Source organism: Xiphophorus couchianus, chromosome 3, assembly GCF_001444195.1.
Source record: "Xiphophorus couchianus chromosome 3, X_couchianus-1.0, whole genome shotgun sequence".
NCBI classification, from domain to species: domain Eukaryota; kingdom Metazoa; phylum Chordata; class Actinopteri; order Cyprinodontiformes; family Poeciliidae; genus Xiphophorus; species Xiphophorus couchianus.
This window is the reverse complement of record NC_040230.1, coordinates 16,424,902-16,446,215: the sequence shown is the minus strand read 5'-3', so window position 1 is coordinate 16,446,215 and position 21,314 is coordinate 16,424,902. Positions and strand designations below refer to the sequence as shown.

At 38.2% G+C, this 21,314-nt stretch overlaps 1 protein-coding gene across 2 annotated transcripts; it reads right to left on the bottom strand.

Annotated features, from left to right (window-relative positions):
* Positions 1–11,783: 11,783 nt before the first annotated feature.
* ino80c (INO80 complex subunit C) lies at positions 11,784–14,428 on the bottom strand. 2 transcript variants are annotated; one of them, XM_028013599.1, is made up of 5 exons: positions 14,119–14,428; positions 13,039–13,167; positions 12,830–12,941; positions 12,648–12,715; positions 11,784–12,559 (listed from the first exon to the last, which is right to left on the bottom strand). In XM_028013599.1, exons 1-5 carry the CDS (start codon positions 14,305–14,307, stop codon positions 12,428–12,430), a joined length of 630 nt encoding a protein of 209 aa, XP_027869400.1. In that variant the 5' UTR covers positions 14,308–14,428; the 3' UTR covers positions 11,784–12,427. The 2 variants fall into 2 exon arrangements, with proteins under 2 accessions (XP_027869400.1, XP_027869402.1); XM_028013601.1 differs by having other exon boundaries at positions 13,039–13,152.
* Between the last annotated feature and the right edge of the window lie 6,886 nt (positions 14,429–21,314).

Below are 21,314 nucleotides of genomic sequence, written 5' to 3'. Positions count from 1 at the left end.
TATATACATGAGCCCAAGCAGTCATGGTTTTAGTGATGGTTGGACTCCCACTCAAGATGGGAAGTTGATGATGAAATGTTTAATGAAGTGTGTAGGTGGAACAACTTAACATAATCAAAAGTAAAACACAGGGAACAAGAGAAGCAGCACAAACAGAGACCAGGAGATGATAAAATGGGAAGAAACCAGCGAGATCTGAGTTGAAGAGAGCAGGTAAAATACTGGGAACTCGATTATTAAAACAATGGACTGATGGTAATTAGAAACAGAGTGCAGCTGTGAGGAGTGAGAAGAAGGCAGGCTGAGGGAGAGAGGGGAACAGGAAATGAGCGTGAGGAAAGAGTAAGCAAACTTGGGAATAAGCAGAACAAAACTAAAAAGAAATAAAGGATACTTGAGCACGAGGTATAAACAAAAAATGTGATGCTGAAATAAACAACTACAAAGAAAGCAGCTGATCAAAAAAATAGAAAAACAGCTGATCTAAATCAAAGCAAGAAATCAGAAAACTGAGGCCAAACACAGATAACAAATTATAAAAAATACAAACCTGAAAAAAAAAGAATCAACCCAAGAGCTTTACCTAAACAGAGTAACCACTGTGGCAGGATCGTGTTGTGATGAAGCATAGCAGGGTCAGGTGAAGCTGGTCAGAGTTTGTGGTCAGATGGATGGATTTTATTTCAGTTTAGGATTATGAATGTAATAGTTTAGAAACAGCCTTATTACCATTCTCTGATTCATTGGCGGCAACAACAGCTATCTTAATAACTGTTATGAGTTTATAACTGCGTAATAAAAATGAGTAATATTCAAATCCAAGCAGGTTGTTACAGTTTATAATGGATTTCTTCCATTCTAATCCTAATGTTCAATAATTAAATTCACAGTGACAATAGATCTTACTCTACGGCTTGGGAAGTGTTGATTAAAAAGACGTCTTCTTCTCTGCAGAGAACTGTTTCTTTCAGGCTTGACAGTTTGTCCCCTCACAATGTTGGTCAAGCGACACTCTCTCCTAGTTGGCTACTGCTCAGTTTAGCGAGAGGATTCTGTTCCTTAAATGAGCAAGTCAGCATCCTTTGTGAAAGTCCTCCACTTGGATGACGACGCTATAACTCACTTCCTGTGTCCCAAGAGGGTCAGGCTTGACTTGATGCAGTGAGAAATCATGCCAATTAGATGCCTCAACTGGCACTTAATTACCACTCTGAAGAGGCTGATGGGCCATTAATTAGCAGGACATTAACAGGACTGATTGTTCATTAACAGCAGAGCATATTAGAGAAGATAAGACCCGATTGTAATGGAGTCTGGTGGAGGAGAGGAAGGCTTTATGCATCTCCAATAGAATTAAGTGACCTGCTACAGCAGTCAAGCCAGGGATAATAATATTAGCCATGGCCATAAAAGAAAAATACCATGTCCTGTATTTGGAACTTTATATTGCTGAGTTAGTGCTGACTAATGTTACTTACTACCGGTTTCAGAACAGGTACCAGAACAAAACAATGGAATGCTGTGTTCCTGCACACTTTAAATTGGCCAAAGGTGAAAATAAATTTTTACCTTCACCTTATACCCAAATTTGAAGCTAGACGATTGCCTATTACCAGCCCTAATCAGCTTGTTTAGTTTGCATCCTGCCCAAACATCCAAACAAGTATTAATATGTGGGCTTTGTCATTCTTTGGGTATTTTGCTAGCCCATTGACTGCCTGTTAAGAACATCTCCAAATTAGAATTGAAGCATCCTATCTACTCTGATTCAATTACAATCTGACTTCTTCTCTAATCAGTGAAGAGACCTGCTTTTTCTAGTTATGTGTATTTTTAATTAGTGTAAACACAGCTCCATGTTCTGGGAACATGCAAAAATGTTTACGTAAATTATTTTTTTTAGCTTTTTTACCTGTGATAAATATTGGTCTCAGAGTTTACTCCACGACTTGAATTTGCCAATGGGATATTTTTTAAGCGATAGGCTTAGATTAAAACATTTTTATTCATTTTGAATTGTCTTGGTTCCATTTAAATTGTTTGTAAATCTGTCAACTGCTAACTTGATTTATTTTTCTGATTTTTGATCAGAAAAGAGATTGCATTGGGCGTGCCATGGTGGCGTAGTGGTTAGCGCGACCCGTATTTGGAGGCCTTCAGTCCTCGATGCGGCCGTCGCAGGTTCGACTCCCGGACCCGACAACATTTGCCGCATGTCTTCCAACCTTTCTTGTCTCTTTGTAAAGGATTCCCATGTTTTTGTCTCCTGGACCAAGCCACTGAGCATGCTATTCCTGCCATCATGTTCATTTGCTTTAAGCAGAAAGGCTTCTGTGTTTTTTCCATGTGCCATTTTTATGTTTTTAATTGCCCAACAGCTGTGACAAATGTCCACTCATACTGGGCTTAGCTGACCTGAAGGCTTGTTAAAAGGGAGTAGTTTCTTTCCACTGTGACCACATACTTGCTGTTTGCTTTGAATCAACACATCAGTGCAATCGGACATTACCCTTAGTCAACTGGCAAAAAATGGTTTACTGGATCTAATTGAATTGTCCAATAATTTTGAATTTGTGTTATGGTGGAGGAAACTGTAGAAACTGGTGTTATTGAGCTTATTTCCATTTTGCTCTATTTTAGTAAAATAAGAAGCATATTTTGGTGGTTGGAGCAAATAGGAGGACTGGGCTGAGTGCATCCAAAGTAACAAGCAATGAACAATGAAATCAGGAAGTTTAAATACAGTGGAGGGGTGATTAACTGGAAGAATGCATAACAGCTGAGAGATAGTGACAAATAAACAGAATATTTACAGAGGACGAATGAAAGGAAAAGAATACAGAAAACCAAAGGGGAAAACAGTAGAACTAAAATAAGAATGTAAACCAAAATATAGAGAAAACAGAACAGAGAAGGAAGAACTAAGAAATTCAACACAAACGAATGAATCTACAAAGAAAAATGTTGATGACAATAATAAACAACCCCAAATAACCTGAATGCAAAAACAAGTGAGAAACAAAAACATGGAGCACTCACAGATCATGGCACTTTTGGTATTTTCTTGTGTGTTTCTGTATTAGATATCTTAAAATATTTCTGTATGTAGAAATAATGTGTGCTGACTGGTTATTTAACCTCACCCCAATCTATCTCACTCATGTGATCTTCAAATTTTGTTCTAAAAGTGAACTAAAATGGTGTTGGTTTTTTTAATATAACACAAATAAAAAAGAGAAAAATTCTACTCCCATAGCCCCCACTTTCCCCTGTAAAATTTGGTTTACAAATTTTAAAGGTTGCAAATTGTATTCTGGCCACCAGTGAAAACAAGTCACTGTTTTCTGCAGTGACTCTAAAGCTTTGGTTTCGTCTGTCCTGATCCATCTTGTCTTTGTCAGGCCGCTGTAAAGGTTCCCTGGGGATGGAATGTTCCAACATCTCCGACTCTTCATTTCCCACCTCATTTACCATCACACTCCCTCAAAACACTAACTCTGCATCTGAATGTATGTCTGTAGGAGCACTTGGTCTGGTTGCTCTTTCTCTCCAGGTACATTTGTCTCAATCTGTTTCTTATATATTCACACATGTATGTGAGGGCAATGGACACGTTGAAGCTTACAGGGTGAATCAGAGATTTTTTTTTCTGTCAGAATCAGTGAGAAGTTGTTCTTCTTCAAGGACACAGTGGACCAGAGTTGTAAAAAAAAAAAAAAAAAAGAAACAATAAGTCTAAACTGACACATTCACACATACTGAGCCTGTAACTTTTGTTTTACCCCAAAACTCAATCCAATTATCTCTTTTCTTTCTCTGCAGTGTATCCAATATATAAAAATGGCTTGGAGACACGCAGTAAAACAGCAGTTATTGGAGGTAGTCTTTCTCATAAAGCCTCTGAATTATTGATATAAACTCCTCTCCACCACTATAATTTAGACGATTCAGAACAAGTAAGCAGTTGTTTTTTATTTATTTATTTATAGTTACAGGATTTTATTTCTGTTATGAACAAATAAAACTCAAAGTCATACTCTCCCATTTATACTATCTGATTCAGTTTTGCATAAAAGATCTATGTAAAATGGTCTCAAAAGAGGCATCAGACACTTCCTGGAGAAACACGAGTATTTACAAGTTCATTCAAAGTCACACGAGATCATTTTTCGAGATGGCGACTGAAATTCAAACAACAGCCATCAGACAGCAAATTGGCTTTCAGAGCTGAGCTGGTGATAAAATATCTGCTCTGAGACACAGGTTTGAAGTTACACACGCACTCACACAAACAGCTGAAAACACACAAATTCAGTCCTGACATATAATAGCTTTTAGGCACAGTGAGGCATTGAGTTGCATCACCAGCAGGAGTGTGAATGGATGGGTATTATCATCCCACTCTCTCTCACAAACACATACACACACACGTATACACTCACCATGGTAGGTATGAATAGATGGTCTGTCTCTGGTAGGTGAGATTGGTTTCATCTATCGTTGAGAAGGTTGCAGGGTCACATCCCTGCTATTACCTCTGTTTCCATACAACGGTACCATATTCACCAGAATCTAGGTTTGTCTGAGGGCTGGAGCTAATCCAGCAGACAGACAGGTAGGGAGGGAGGTTTCTATCTATATAGGCTGTTCCATTTACTTCACTATAGGTGGCAGTCCCAATGCAGTTGAGGCAAGTGACAAAATATTGGAGCCTGGTTTGGGTGAAGTTTTCTTCTTAGGAGTCAGTCTTCCACTCCGTTGACCCACGTTTGTTTCAGAGGAATATTAAGATTTGATGCAACCTTCTTGTTTCATTGATTTTGGTTAAGACGTATTCAAATTGTTGTTTGACTGTATTGTAAATTATTTATTTGCATTGAATGGAACTGAATTGAACCAACTCGAACTGAAGAGCCCTAATCTGGACTGAGCTGAATTGAACAGATTGGGTTTCAGTTAAATCACATTTAGTGAAATTAAATCAGATAATAAAAAATAAAAAATAAATTATACTTAATTAACCTTATCGGTTTAAATCGAATTTAACTGAACTAAATTGATCTGAAATGAACTGACCTGAACTGAATCGAATCATACTGAATCAAACAGAGCTTATTTGAATTCAACTGTAAGTTGAATTGAACTGAACTGAATGACAGCAAAGCAAAATGATTTGAATTATATCACATGGACAAGAATTAAACTGAAATTAATTAAGTCAAAATTGATTTACAAAAAACTGAAGTGGATTAAGTTAAACCAAACTGCACAGAATTCAACTGAATTGAATTAAGTCAAATTTACTGGGTTTTTTTCACAATTCCAGTAATTTCCCTTTAAAATCTACAAGAAATTGTTTTTAACATTAGAATCTTAGTGGTTAATACCTACTAACATATTTCAGATTATTAAAAAATTAATTACATCCAAATTCTTAATGACATTCTCAACGACCGCAGATGCAGTCAGGTTTTCTTTATTGAATGCAAGTGACTATTTACAATTTGAACAGGAGGAAAATGTGTCTTACACAAAATATATGTTGATGTACCAGTGGTGAAACAGACCATTTGAAAAATAAATATGGTATTAGTACAAAAGAGCAACACCAACTGTTGGAGACTAAATAAGAGCCCAAAGAGGAGGGAGAGGAGCCGTCAGGAAAACGAAGGGAAGGACATAGAGGAGATGGCGAATATTGCTCACTGAAGGACAATCATTGTCTATCAACATGAAGAATTACCTTTCTCTTTGTCCCTTTTGCCTTCATGCAAGTACACATACACACAAAGAGAAACAAGCTGACCTGCAAGAGAAAACTGATTCAATCTTCTGTGGGATTAACAGGGATTTAGCCCAGTGTAATGATATCTGAATGAGTTGATTAGTTATCTGATGACACCTTGTAGTTTGACCTCTACAGCCCAATAAAAACTGGGAACTGGGCCCGTTTACTTCTGCTGCATTCGAGCGGGAGGAGGAAAATCACTGCCGTAGGCCTCCTTGAGACAGCGATCAGTGTTTCTTCTTGGTTAAATGAACCATAAAACTGTGATACTGTGTGAGCAACCACAGCATGATCACTTCTGGGCAAAAAGTCACTTTTCATGTGGTTTGTCCCTGTTAGGGCGGTGACAAATCACAAAAGAGGTGACGAAGTAGACCGATGAAGGTGGTGAAGGGCAAAGGCTTGCCATGAAGTCAAAGAAGAAGAGCAGTGATTAAAGACGCCCTCACACATGAGGAAGCTTTGATGCCGGTGAAAGTAAAAAGAGACATGGGAGAAAAATGGTGAGGAACACACTGCTGAGAGAAAGTATTTGCTCCCTGACTGATTGAATTTTGTATTTGTAACTCTATTTGTCACAGTTTAATTTTTTCAAATTTGAACCCAATTTTAATTCTAGATGAAGATAACCTAGATCTATAAAAACGAGTATTTTCTTTCTTTGAGGAAAAAGGACTGTAAGAAGGGCTGCACAGTGGCGCAGTTGGTAGCACTGTTGCCTTGCAGCAAGAAGGTCCTGGGTTCGATTCCCGGCCGGGGTCTTTCTGCATGGAGTTTGCATGTTCTCCCTGTGCATGCGTGGGTTCTCTCCGGGTACTCCGGCTTCCTCCCACAGTCCAAAAACATGACTGTCAGGTCAATTGGTTTCTCTAAATTCTCCCTAGGTGTGAGTGTGTGTGTGCATGGTTGTTTGTCCTGTATGTCTCTGTGTTGCCCTGCGACGGACTGGCGACCTGTCCTGGGTGTACCCCGCCTCTCGCCCGGAACGTAGCTGGAGATGGGCACCAGCAACCCTCCCGACCCCATTAGGGACAAGGGTGAACAGAAACTGGATGGATGGATGGATGGACTGTAAGAAGGTGTTAAGAAGAGATTGCTGAGCCACTGCCAACCCTAAATTATTTGAAGCCCCCATCTGGCCACCACTTTGAGAACTATCTAGGGACACCACTGTGTCCTTGACTAGCCGAGACATGAGTCCAACCTGTCTTAACTTACACTTGTCTGACATTGACTTATTTCTATTTGCCCTGCAATGATTTTTTAATTGTTCAGAGAAAGCTATTCCCTGTGTGTACATGTCCTTCCAGTCAGACTTCAATGCTTTAGATTCTGATTAATATTTTATTAACCACTAAATGCTGGTCTTACCTGTTATTTTTCCTTGATTGCTTTTAATTAAAAATATCTTTCAGCGAACCTGGAAACTACTTCTCAAGGCTACTTTGAGAATTAGAAAAATGCCTAATTCCTCTTAAAAGACAAGAGAAAAAAATGATTCAGGACCTTCACATTACGGTCACTCAAAGCTTTACAGCAGTGTATAAGCGTTATTATGATCACAATACTAAATCTAATATGATTAGCAACTAGTAATAAAATGACTAACACCCAAAGATGGACTGTGTGTAAATAAGGAATAGAGTATCTGCAGTGTGCAGCATGAGCTTGCAGAAGTTCAGTGAAGCAAACACTTGTAAACAAAAACAACTGATGGTTGTCTCATTGATTTCAGGTCAGCTACTGTGTGCGCTCCATGACAGCTCTTTTGCAGTGCAGCAGGTGCTGAATCCTCCATCACTCCAAGATGAGCCTTCAATGTGCTTCACAATCAATGTCATAATGATGGTTATTATATGATTGAACTGCAGCTCTCAACTGCTTACATCCACTTCCACATCCATCCTAAAATTAGTAATGATTGTCATCAGCCAGTTTATTCTGTCTGCTTATGGGTCAGATTTGAAAGTCTGTCATTGATTCTTTGTAGGCTGTTGCCTGTATAGACCCATGTCTGTACTTAAATAAACTGCGACAGTAGTGTAATGCTTTACTAAAAATTCACTTTGCCACATGTTGTCAACAACCACAAACTTCCAGGTATTTTATTGGAATTGGAAAGACCAAAACAATGTAGTCTATAACTGTGGAGAGGATGGAAATGACTAAATTAACAAACTTTTGAAAAAAATTCTGTGTATTTGTATTTGACTCTTTTACTTTAATACCCCTAAATAAAACTAAGTACAGCAGACTGTTTTTGTTAATTACCTGATTATTGAATGTGAGTCCACAAGTGTGTAATTCAACTTCAGAAAAAATACAGCTGTTTGGTATAAATCTCTGTTCTGTGATAAAGTAAAGAAAATTTTAAGCTATAAAACAATACCGCAATATCTGAAAAATAAAGTGTCTTTTTGAGCCATCATTTGAAACTGGAGGACAGTACAGATGTTTACTCCGGAAAAAAGATAATGGAGATCCTTGAGCCTTTTGATCCAATTTACTATTTGAAACCTTGGGATAACCTTTGACTCAGGATTCACGCTTGATAATCATTTTAAATTTCCGGTTTGACCCTGTTTCTATAATTTGAGAAACAAAGCCAAGCTTAGCTCCACTGTCTCTTGTGCTGAGATGGAAATCTTAATTCAGTCTTTTGTTTCTTCTTGTCTGGATTTGTGTAACACACTCTGTCTAACCAAAGCTTCCCTAGACCAAAACGTTGCTGCCAGGCTCTTCACTAAATCTTCCCATTTTTCTCCTGACTCCACTGCAAGTGCAGCTACTGTGACTAGTTATATTTTCGAGTGCATTTCATGATTCTGCATTTGACTCAGAGAGCTCTACATGGACAGACACCCGCTTACATCAGATGCCTACTGCATCCTTATAGTCCCCCATACAAAACTGAACACTTAAGGAGACATAGTAATTTGTTCAGTCACTCCAAGACTCTGGAACTCTCTTCCACCTTACAGAGACAATCTGACTGACTGCCTCTGTAATGTGGATTTCATTAGTGACCTCTCACCGGTATCTATCAACAAGCACTTGTTTAGAAGGTACTCTGGCTGAATAAATACAAATCCAAACGATAAATAAATAAATAATTTCCTGGCTGTGCAGATAACAAACACACTCAGCAGTATTGGGTGGCGCAATGAGCAAAACTTTGGCGCACCCAGGTGGTGGAAATGTGTAACTGCAAATACGTCTTTGAGCAGTAATTTTTTTTACAAGTCACCAAAAACAGACTGAGAAAAAGGGTTGAAATAATTGGCAATATTTAGGTATGACTACCGTGCCTCTTAGATAATGTTACTTCCATATGTAAAATCTCTTTGTCTAAACTCGGGACAACCCAAACACTGAAAGGAAGCCCCAATGAGCACAAACACCTGCCTGCTCCTGCACTGGGACACACTCTGCTGGCTTGTGTGCTTGGGTAGTGGAAAGCTCTGACACTGTTCATTAATCACCATGTTGAGGTTTTGATGCCACAGCAGGAATGAAAATGCTGCTCTGACTTTAACAGATATACTATACTGCCCTCATCAGCTTTGCTTGAGTTCAGACCAGAAGGAAATAACACTCAGCCATGAGCAAGACTTCTCATTTGTTTTCATCAGAAATTGCATTTCATAGTGGCCATTATAAATAGTGCAGGAAAAAAAAAAAAACTTGTTCGATCCCCTGCTGCAATGGTTTCATTCTTTAATTTTCATTCTAGCTCAATTTTAATGGAGAGAAACAGCACCAAAAATCAAGAAAAAACACATTACCAGAAAATGAAAATTGATTTGAATGCTATTAAGTGATACGTGCATTTGATCTCATCAGAAAAACGCATTTTTAACTTTGTGAAAAATTTTACTGGTAACCACTGCTATAAGATCCTTTTGGTAGTAGGTTTGCAAACATTTCAGAAGGGATTTTGGCTGCATTTCAAAGCTTCAGATTACTGCACAGTTTTTCTGTTGAACTGAGGTCTGGAAGATGTCTGAAAAAGTTCATGACTCAAACATGGTTCTGGTATGGCCAATCCTTTGATGCCTTCTATTGGAGGTTTGGGTTGTTATTCTGTAAGACCAATCCAAGAGTCATCTTCAGTAATCAGGATGATTACTGAATCGGGATTATTCAGTAATCATCCCGATTCAGTAATCTCCCAAAATCTTGGGTGATCTTTAAAGTCACCCAAGATTTTAAAGATCTGTCTAGTGGTTCCTCAATAGTATGAAGTTTTTATGTACATTTTTGCAAAAACACCTGCTCAAACTGCAACATTTTCTCCTCCGTGGTAGAATGTGAAGATGGTATTAACTTGGGTCACAATCAGGATCCCTCTGCCTGAAAACCTGGTTATTTAATTTGACACCACTTGCTCCCAATTGTTTCCCTATGATTCATTGTGATGTTGCTAAGACAGACATCAAAATGTTTTTAAGACACGTTAAGAAAGCACTGATATTGTAGGACATGGATCAATTATGATTTTATCATTGGCACCTTTAAGGAGTCTGGAACCAAATGCCTTTAGATCATTAATAAACTCTGTACTGGTCCCTCACCTTTCTCGCCCTCATCAATGGGGCAAGGTTTTTGCATGAAGCTTTGAACTGAACGTAATTAACGGTCACTTATATTTCTTCCAATTCCCAATACTTTCAACAGCATCATCATGGCACCAAAGGTGGATGATATTAATCCCAAGATGTGGTAGGTTCTGGACGATGTGAGGCTGTCTTAGTTAACACAGCTTTTCAGTGTTGGATTGTGGCCTGGAGGAGTTTGTAGCTGAGAATGAAGGGTCCAGGAAGAGAGCCAGCTCATCTCAGTCAGAGGCTCTCACAGAGACTTGGTTCTCTTTACATCAAGTGAAGGAGTCTGAGCTCTCCTCCTCCACGTTGCCAAGAGTCAGCTATCCTAGTTTATGATGCCTCATCAGTAAATCCCGCTGGAGCTTTTTCAGAATGCGCCACAGTAACAAAGCCGCAAAGTAGACCCCAGAGTCAAATGAATGACTTCACATCACTATAGCTCTCAGAATTAGCTTGGCAGTCTGGCTTGGTAGAGGAATGTTTAGGTTTTCCTTGTAGACCTGCAACCTCCTGATCTCAGACAGAGAGGCAGCTGTCAACTCATCAAATATCTTTTAGCTGATGGTTATGTAATCCATTTCAGGCTGGTGCTGATCAACTATGTTGTCCCAGACATGATGTGATTGCCATTTGGTTTTGGATCATTTAGAACTTAAAATGAAGGGAAAAATTCTGTGGACAGGCATGCTTCATATACATTACCAATTTAGCATTGGTAAATGCTAAATTTACCAATGATGGTTGAAATCATCATGGTTGAATGATTTCAACCATTCAGCTTGAAATCTGAATGGTTTCAAGCTATAGACCAAGCTTATAGCCAGTAATTGAGTGCAATTACTGGTGCTCAATTAAAGGCAAAATTCTAGCTTGTTTGTGCAGAAATAATGACTTATTTCACTGAATGATGCTCAAATTAAATAGAACTACCACAGAAATTAGAGCCTGATAACTTTTAGAGGGTAAACTTACAAATTCAGAGGGAGAACAAGTATTTATTTTACCCACTGTATAAGGTTTAGGATACACAGGGTTTCCAAAATTTTGCAATATTCTTTCTTGTTAAAACAACACTCTGTGCTAACTAGTCAGCCATGAATAAAAAGAAAAAAATCCTAAAATTATCTTTGTGTATTTATATCTCTATATTTGCATAAAAGGGATCACCCTCATGAGAAACACTGCTCTCTTTCATCCTGGCCCCCTCCTAATGTGATTAATGACACAGTCTCACTGTACGAGTTAGAGGGCAAATTCTACAAATAGGTGAACCTGTGGAGATTAACTAGGTGACAATTTGAATTTTCTGAGGAAGCTAGAAATAGCTTTGTTGTGGGTAACTGCAATGACCCTAAAGTATTCTTTTATAAACATGTTGAACCAGTAATATATTACACAACAAACAGTGACCTATTTAATATAAAGGTTGTTTTTGATAACAGAACTTATTAAAACATCACCAAAAACTGAGGAAAGCAGCAATTCCAACAGGTTTGTATACGCCGACTTTATTCATGCTCAATATATTTTACAAAACATAGCCTGCATCAACTTCAGCAACAAAACCGTTACCAAGCACTTTTAAGGTAATCAACGTTGTTAGGAACTTTTAATTAGAAATGTCTGACAACTTCCTGTTTCCCTGAGGTAAAAATATGCCAATCATTTATTTTAGCTTTTGGCAGCAAGGCTGGATGAAAATCTACATGTATCTTGTTTACATGCAAAGTTTGGAGGATGGTCAGGAAAGTAAAAAGAGTTGGTAAAGCTCACTACAATCACTGAAATGAAACTGCAGAAAACCAAGTCTCCATAATATACGTTAGATGACTAGAACGCATTAGAGTAACTGACAGTCTTTCTTCTATTTTATTAGTAATAACTGACTGCTGTCTTCATCACTGCATTTGATGAAGTTGCTGCAGTTTAGAAGCAACTTCCTGCGGTCATGCCTTGTTTCTCTGCTGCTATATCCACTGAAGCAAGTCCGTCACTGGTTGCAACAAGTTTTTAAACTTTGAGCTTTGCTCGCCGGTCACGGCACGATGCATGTTGCCTTTCGAAGGGTCAAGTAGCCTGTAACCACATCGGTGGGAAGCAGACGGATGTAGGAGAATTCTTCAGATGATGTGAAGCGCAACTTTGTCTGTGGATCTGTGTAGTTTGCCTGGGGAAATGCATTTGATTGTGGTCAGATTTAGCTTTCGACAAGAACTGAATAAAGTTATGTTGTCCTTGGTTGATTGATTCCTTACAGGTAGGCCAGAGATGTCTGAGTATTTCTTTGCTGGTTTTAAAGAGGGAGGAGCATCGATGTTGTAATCTGAAACCATAGAAGATTTAGAAAATATAGTCTTGATTTGAGCCAAGACATCATTCTTTATTAAAGTATTAGCCAGCTTTACTTAGTATGACTGTTTTAACTAATTAAACTCACAGTTGGGATCATTGAGCTTCCAAGGTAAGGTCCGCTCCAACGCCAGAATTTGTTTAAGATTTTTCCAAGTCCTGTTCTTCTTGCCGGCTGCTGCTCCACCAATCCCTGAGTGCTGTCGACATGAACGTGGAAAACAGAAGAAATGCAGAGAAACTGAACGAGAAGTAAAAGGAGGGGATAAATGTAATCCAGTTGCTGACGGCACTCACCATAAATGTGTTGTCTTTGAAAGGAGGAGCCTTTACGACAGTCTCTGTAGTGGTCGGAGTGCTGTCCACTGATCCCACTGTCTTCATCTCCACCACAGTTTCAACTGCAGTTATCTGAAGACATGCAACCTTCATACAGATGCCAAACATGTTGAATGGTCTACTGCATATTAATGTTAGATGCTGTTTCGATCTCTTATTAGGACTTTAATCTAAGAGATTTTGTAGCCAAAACCAATTTTATCTCATTATTTTAAAAACAATAAAATATTAAATAATAGTGTATTCAATTTTGCCTAAAATTACTGTTTATCTCTGCATCACTGAAAATCTAGTTACAGTAAAAAACCCAAATTATGGGACAAATATCCTCATAAATAAATCCCTGCAAAAAGAATAACGGCATACTCCTTTTACAAAACCAATGATAACTTATTAACCTTGTTTTCTTATTCTGCCCACAATAGATTTAATTCTGCTTTCTAGATGAAAAAGAACAGAGTCATCATCTCAGGCCGGCTTTGATTGAACAGTTTAAGTGCTGAAAATACTTTTTTCTGCTCACTCAATGCATCAAAACTAAACACATTCATCATTTTTCATCTATACTACATCAATCAAGAACAGAAATCAATCTGAATGTAAAACCAGCTAACACTTATTCACTCACTCGCCATCATGCATAAATAGGATAATCTTAGATGTTAGAAAATATTGATACAATGGTTCAATGATTACTGAAAGGAAAGATGACACACAGAAAAGATGGATCCATCTGAAATCAGCTATAAAAAAAAAATTCAAATAGAGCTGAAAGGGAACCTCCAATATTTTAACAAGCTAGATTGTGACGAAGGGAAACATTTCCTGAAAAATACTGTCATCTTGCGAGAAAATAGAGTATGGGTAAGTTTTCTCAAGACAGCTGAAGACTTAACTCATGTATCGTTTACCCCCAAACTGACACTGTGACTGAAGAAGAAAATCATTTAACATGACTGGATTAGGTTAAAGTTTGCTTAGATGAATGCATAAGCAACGGGATAATCTCCATCTCTGAATGTGAGTCACTGGTTTTACCTGCGTCTGTGTGGCTGGTGTGACTGTCAGCGGGGGTTTCTTCTTTTTGCTGCCGCTGATGCTGCTGTTCACTGCGGCCTGCTGAACGCCTGAGACCGCCGGGCTGCCTGGACGCTTCTTCCCCCGGACAGCTGCAGCACTTGCGGTCGGAGGTTGCGCCCTCACCGTTATTGGGATTTGGGATGCCATTTTAACTAAAAGTGCAATAATTTAATCACATAATGCCACTGCGAACCAACTTTTCTCTGTCCAAACTTAGCATTAGCTCACTGTCATCTTGATAGTAAACAGTCCTTAACCCGGATGTGGAACAGATAAACTTCCGGGTAAAGGGGGCAGCTTACATATTCTCAAATAAAGTGGAAAATGTTTTCCAGCTTTATTTACCTACTTTTTTTTTCTAGAGGAGAGGGAATGCAACAGCAAAGATACAAATGGACAAATGCAAAGTGGCTAAATTATGTCTAATGTGATTTTACTAGCGGCATGTAGGTGGAGGATATGTGGAACATTTTAATGTACATTTCCCGCTTTTACAGAGGTACAATTTTAAGCTCAGTTTAGATGCAGACAAAATTAAAATTGAGAATGACAAATGCTCAGAAGAAAACAAAATGTTGTCCACGTATTGATGCTGCCACCATGTGTTTGCAGGGAGTAAAGCATCCAAAGAAAACAACTTCTGAATGCAGGTAAATAAATAACAATTAATTAATAATTAAATAATTGTATTACTGAACACATATATTAAAGCTTCACATTTGTTAGAATACCTTGCAGTCAGCAAGGAGCTTTTATTAAGAATGTTTTCTTATTTTCTCTTTCTGCACTGAAAAGCTTTTTTTTCACTCAAAACCCAAAGATTTTTGTAACTAGTCTTGTTCAGAGGTGCACTTTTAATAAATGAAACACTATCAAAATTTAAAAAATCTTTAGAAATTATTACTGAATATAAGTCTGAAAACACAAGTGATTAATATGAAGCAGGAACTAAAATATCTCTATGGTCTGAATGTTGCTATCAGTTATTTATAATTTTAAAGCTACACAAAATGGGCTAGATTGGTAATCTGAATCAAATGGAGTTTTTGAATATAAATATATTCCAATCTGTGATCCCTGCAAATTTTTTTTGCATTAAATTTGCCGATGATATATTTTTACTGCATCTTACTAGGGTGTTAATGGCTATCGTATTACTCTTAGAATTGCAAAAACCTTTAGAAAACCAATATTATAACCAAGCAAAAATCCTCAGGTGTACATGTTAGCTATATTGTTTATTCACTATACTGAAAGAGAAGTCTTTCAGTGGATCAAGGTGTAGTATGAGGTGAAGTCTTTCCTCACAAAATCCAGACACATTACATTCATCTTGGGTTTATTGGCTCCTTGTGATTGCCCAGTCAGTGTGAGCTTTCTGTACTGCGCGTCTGTACAGGACTGACATCCTGTACAGGATGTACCGCTGAGCTCATCTGTTGGCTGCTAGACGAACCTAATACAAAACTAATGAATGTTTTTCATTATAAATTTTAATGATCAGGATCAGTGGCACTATGTTCCTGGAAAATACATAATTCTTTAAGTTTCTGCTAGATTTAACTGTCTACTTGCAAAAAATCAGTTAGAAACCAAGGTGTATTATAAAGTCAGCGAGCCAACCAGAAACTGATACTGTTTTTTTTCTGTTTTTGTCTTAGTGTGGAATGTTAGTATCAGATTTTTTAAAAATCTTTATAAAAGTTAAGAATCTGGCCAGAGCTCTGCAGATAACACATGTTTCCTCTTTGTAATGAGTATCAAAAAAATTTTAGTTTCTTATTTAAATCTCTGGACTCACTCAATAATTTATTTCAAACTTTACATCTGATTCACAATCTGAAAAGGCAGTTAGTTATAAATTATTTAACCATAGCACTGGTATTTGGGATTTTTCTGCTTCATTATTTTGCAGAAAAAATATAATTTGATTGACAAAACGTCTAATTAAGTAGAATTCTAGGGAGTGTCATTTCTTACATGAGTCCTTGGTAAAAGAGAGCATGTATCAGCAGATTATTCAAAGGAACATGTAAATAAAAATTATGTCCTTGCAAGATTAGTGTGCAACACAACTGTTACACATCAGAAAGCTGATTTTAAAGGCACAATAATCAAACTGAGGTTGAAACCTTCTTACTAAGCAAACAACCTAAAATAAAAGATAAAAATATGTTTTATTTATATACACTTTAGCACATAATATATGTTGGCTGGTTATGTTGCATTGACCCAGCATTATGTACTTGTGAACCATGTCGTGCTATCTGCCTGCATGGGAGTCCAGTTTTACTCCTTAAGGATCTATATCCTGCAGGTTTTAGATGCCAACACAGTTCATTAAAATGGTTGAATTATCTCATGAGAGTGTAATCAGGTCTAGCAAGGGCCTGACAGTAAATCATTACAATATTCATGTGTGTTGATCCAGAAAAAGAAATAAAACAAGCAGGATACTTGCTACCAGGGAATGACTCTGGACACCTCTGCCTTGGGATCTCCTGAAATGACCTGGAGAGAAGATTATCTGGATTTCTCACCTGGGCCAGGTAGCACATTAGCTTTGTCTCAGAAATGGAAAAATAAGTGTTTAAATCTTGTGAAAATCTAGAAAAATTACATTGAAACCTCAGAAGTCGATTCCATGTTTTTCTGATCAATTCTTAGGACTGCTCAATAACTGTGTTTGGAATAATTCTACATAAGAACCCGGCTCCCCAACCTACTTTAAACATGAGTAAAATGGTGGAAATGGAAATAAATTTCCTTTTTTGGTCCAATTTAATTTGAGTACCAGTCATAAGTCTGCTGGCGTTGCTCTTGGTTTTCCTCTGATATATTAAAGTAAGACGCAATACCCAGGGACTTACATGATTATTCCATTCTCATACTGTCATAGCAGTTTCATGCAGACATCTTTGAGGTTGAGCGCCTGTAGCTAATCTATCCATCTACATTGGCCCAAAGGGAGGAACCTGTCATCGTTCTGTCAGCCCTCACAACACTCTGTGACATCCAAATTCAACACACTGGCTTCTGAGTAGTTGAGAACAACTTAATTAACTCTGAGAAGCTGGTATCCTGTTAAACATATTGTCACAGGGAAACCGGCTGATACACAGAGGCATTCCTGCTACTCTTATTTCCTTGTCATTCTGGTGTCTAGAGGACTGTTGTCACAAAGGGAATGCTGATCCAGGGGAAGGAGTTTCTAAATGTTTCATGCATTTTTAACACTGGTACACTGCTGCTGTCACTTATATAAATAAAGCATGTACAGAGACTGTGTAAAAGCTAATTTGGAACATCTATTAAACTTTAATGGTTAATGTTATGGCTACATGGAATGAGTCTGGAAATGAGGGAGCTCAACTGTTTCTTTGGACCATGGCAAAGTAAGCAAAAAAATGGATGAAGGATCTTTTTCCCCCCCAACTCTGATAGGAAGTTTAAAATATCCCTGTTATGATAGAATAATTCAAACAGGTTTTTGTTTTTTCAGGTCTCTTTTTCAGTAGGAACAGCTACAAGTCTATTTGGGGTATCATCTTTGCTTTTCTGGAGGATTACTTTTTTCTTCTTTGTAGAATAACTCAAACTTAGTCAGATTACATGGAGAGCATTTATCTCAGATTTTGGTTTGGATTTTGACTGGGACATTTTAATATGTGAACAACTTTTCCATTAATACTCTGGTCTTAAACCAACAACTCCAGTCATAAATCATTTTCAGCCTCTCCCAGGTTTTCTAACTGAATTGCTCTTTATTCATCCATACACATTCCTAATAAGATCTATTGCATATTAGGAAGGCATCCCCTTATCCTGACTTACTGTGTGTCTTTGTATTCAAGGCTGCTTTTTAGTTCCTGCAGGAAAAAGCTTCCAGCATGATGCCGCCACCACCATGTTTCAACAGCTCTGTGATATTTTAAGGGTTATGTGCAGTGCTAGTTTTCCACCACAGTCAGATTTCATCTGGGTTTTATAGATTGGGTTTTATTTAGGAGCATTGCAATAAAGAAGGCTGAAACCTACCATATGTCACACTGCATAAGTATTTGCTATTTTGTGTTGATCTCTCACACAAAATCCCAATAAATTACATGGAATTTTCAAGGAGGTGTGAATACTTTTACAAGACCATGTGTAGAGATTAGCAGTCAGGGATGTTTCAGAGCCCTTGGGTGCAAGCTCAGACTGAATCCATTATTATTGACCACTGTTAGCAAACCATTGACCTGTAGTGGAAATGTGTCGATTTTTGTAATGAGAATGAATAGCCTCTGTACTTTTCAGGTACATGTCATGTGCACATCGTGGCCTAATCTAATTTGTTTGTAGTTGTTTGCTTATAAGGAGCATTAACTTAAAAATGTGTGTTTAAGCAGTGGCAAATAAATGTGTGAAGAAAATCTTCTTTTCCCATTATATGCAACATTATATATCCAGGTCCTGTACAGCTTATGAGTGCATAAACTATATTGTGGCAGAAAACTTTTTCTTCATCATTTAGTTTGCGTTTTCAAAGAAAAAAGAAAATAATCATAATTTGTAAAATAATTTTTATTGGCCTATTATATAAAAGACAATGACATTTGTGGTTGCAGAGTGAAATGTGAAGAATATTCAACGGGTTTGATTGTTTTTGTAATTCACAGCTAGTGTTTTCAATCAATCAATCAAATTTTATTTGTATAGCACATTTCAGCAGCAAGGCATTTCAAAGTGCTTTACATCATTACAAACACAGAAACACAATGCAACATAGAATCAACAATCAAAACAAAGCATTAAGTCAAGTTCCATCATTAAATACGTAATTGATTACGTTTCAAATACAACTCTAAACAGGTGGGTTTTTAGTCATGATTTAAAGGAAGTCAGTGTTTCAGCTGTTTTACAATTTTCTGGAAGTTTGTTCCAGATTTGTGGTGCATAGATGCTGAAAGCTGCTTCTCCTCATTTGGTTCTGGTTCTAGGGAAGCAGAGCAGACCAGAACCAGAAGACCTGGAGGGTTCTGGAATGTTGATACAACAACAGCAGATCTTTAATGTATTGTGGTGCTAAGCCGTTCAGTGATTTGTAAACTAACAACAGTATTTTAAAGTCTATTCTTTGAGCTACAGGGAGCCAGTGGAGGGACTTTAAAACTGGTGTTATGTGCTCTATCTTCCTGGTTTTAGTGAGAACGCGAGCAGCAGCATTCTGGATCAGCTGCAGCTGTTTGATTGATTTGTTGGACAGACCTGTGAAGACGCTGCTGCAATAATCAATGCGACTGAAGATAAACACATGGATGAGTTTCTCTAGATCTTGTTGAGACATACTGTATGTCCTTTAATCCTGGAGATGTTCTTCAGGTGATAGAAGGTCAACTTTGTGACTGTCTTTATGTGGCTCTGGAGGTTCAGGTCAGAGTCTATCACTACTCCCAGGTTTTGGGCCTGATCGCTGGTTTTAGTTGTAATATCTGAAGCTGTGCATTGACTCTAGATCGTGCCTCTTAAGGTCCAAAAATAATAACTTCAGTTTTGTTTCTGTTCAGCTGGAGAAAGTTTTGGCACATCCACAAATTTATCTGTTCTAAGCATTTATTCAGTGATTGGATGGGTTCAGAGTCTTAGACTTAGACTTAGACTGACTTTATTATCATTTTGCATGCACAGGGTGTATACAGAACGAAATTTTGTTGCATACGGCTCAGAACAATGTTTTGAGGTTCAAATATTATGAGGTTACTCGAGAATCACCAGTCACCTGGTGACATCATAATGTAGAGCTGTGTGTCATCTGCATAGTCATGGTAGCTAATCTGGGAAGTCAGAGGCAGGTGGCTTAAATGAAGTGAGGTTTGCTACGTGAGCGCTAAGGAGAGATGTGCCGAGGCGAACCTGTTGATTCATTCCATCTGTAAATTTGAGAAACTCTGGTCCAGAAGACATTTCTTCATTGGTATCTTGTGAATTCAGTGAATGAGTGAAGGAGCAGAGATGGAGGGGATAGGAGGAGGGGAACCAGTCGCTCTGTCTCCAGTCGATGTTATATCAGCTTGTTTTGGAATAGTTTGCTCCTGATACAAAGAGGGTTCCATCCTAGACAGACCTCCTTGAGCCTGTTCTTCTGAAGCGATGATCACATTGTTGTCCTTGTTAATAAAATGAAAAAGGTTTTCAGTGCTTTATCCCATGTTTATTAAGATTGCGTCCGCCGCTTCCAAAAAGGTGAAAGCACTGCCAATGGATCCAGAGATTATCGATGAAGGTCACGGAGCTGGCAGAGCAGGCTTTAATCAGCCATTTGTTTATTATGTCCAGCCTGGAGTGTTTTTTGTCTCCCCATTGAGGTGATGGAATTGGACCACTGAGAAATAACTTCATTTTTAATTTTCCCATAGTGTTCAGAAGAATGTTAAAGTCCTTTTTCAGAATCTCAGATGTTTGCTTTGCCAGAATGTTGGCTCCAACATGCACAATTAAAGTCTCAATATTTGGCTGATCAGTGGTTGGAGAGAGAAATTTGTAAGTTAAATCAGATACAGTGTCACCTGGAAAAGAAATCACTCTCATTTTCTTGGCATTGCACACGTGGCTGATTCCATTTACTGCCTCATCTCCAACAATAAGCACTTTTGACATACCTTTCGTTTTCCTGGTGGTCGCTTTGTCCTTTGGAGCTTTGTGGGGGTGGATGTGTTGGTCTTGCCTCATTGTTGATATTTAAAGGTGAGGTTTCACTCAGAGACTCAGGCTGAAGTGCAGAAAATCTGTTTTTCAGTGGGATTCCCACAGAGTCAAAATGTTTAGAGGCTTGGGCTGGTCACTTTGTCCTTGGAAGTGGGGTCGGTGGAGCCGTTTTGGTTCCAGCTGCTAGGTTACTTTTCTTTGGCGGAGCAGGTGTTGAAGTTGAAGGTGGGTTTCGGCTCAGAGTCGGCCACCCTGATTCATCCAGGTGAAGGGTTCTCCCTGTTAGTCGTCTCTTGGGCTCTGCAGTGTGAGACTTTTGTTTCGGCTTGGCACCCTGAGCGTTCCAGGCTGAGCTGCTTGGTGCGGGGCGTACGACCTCTCTGTTGATTTGGGGAAGAGTTGTCTCATTTCCACAGGTAGGGTTTATCTCAAAGTTCACCTCCAGCCGTTGAATCTTCATTTCTATA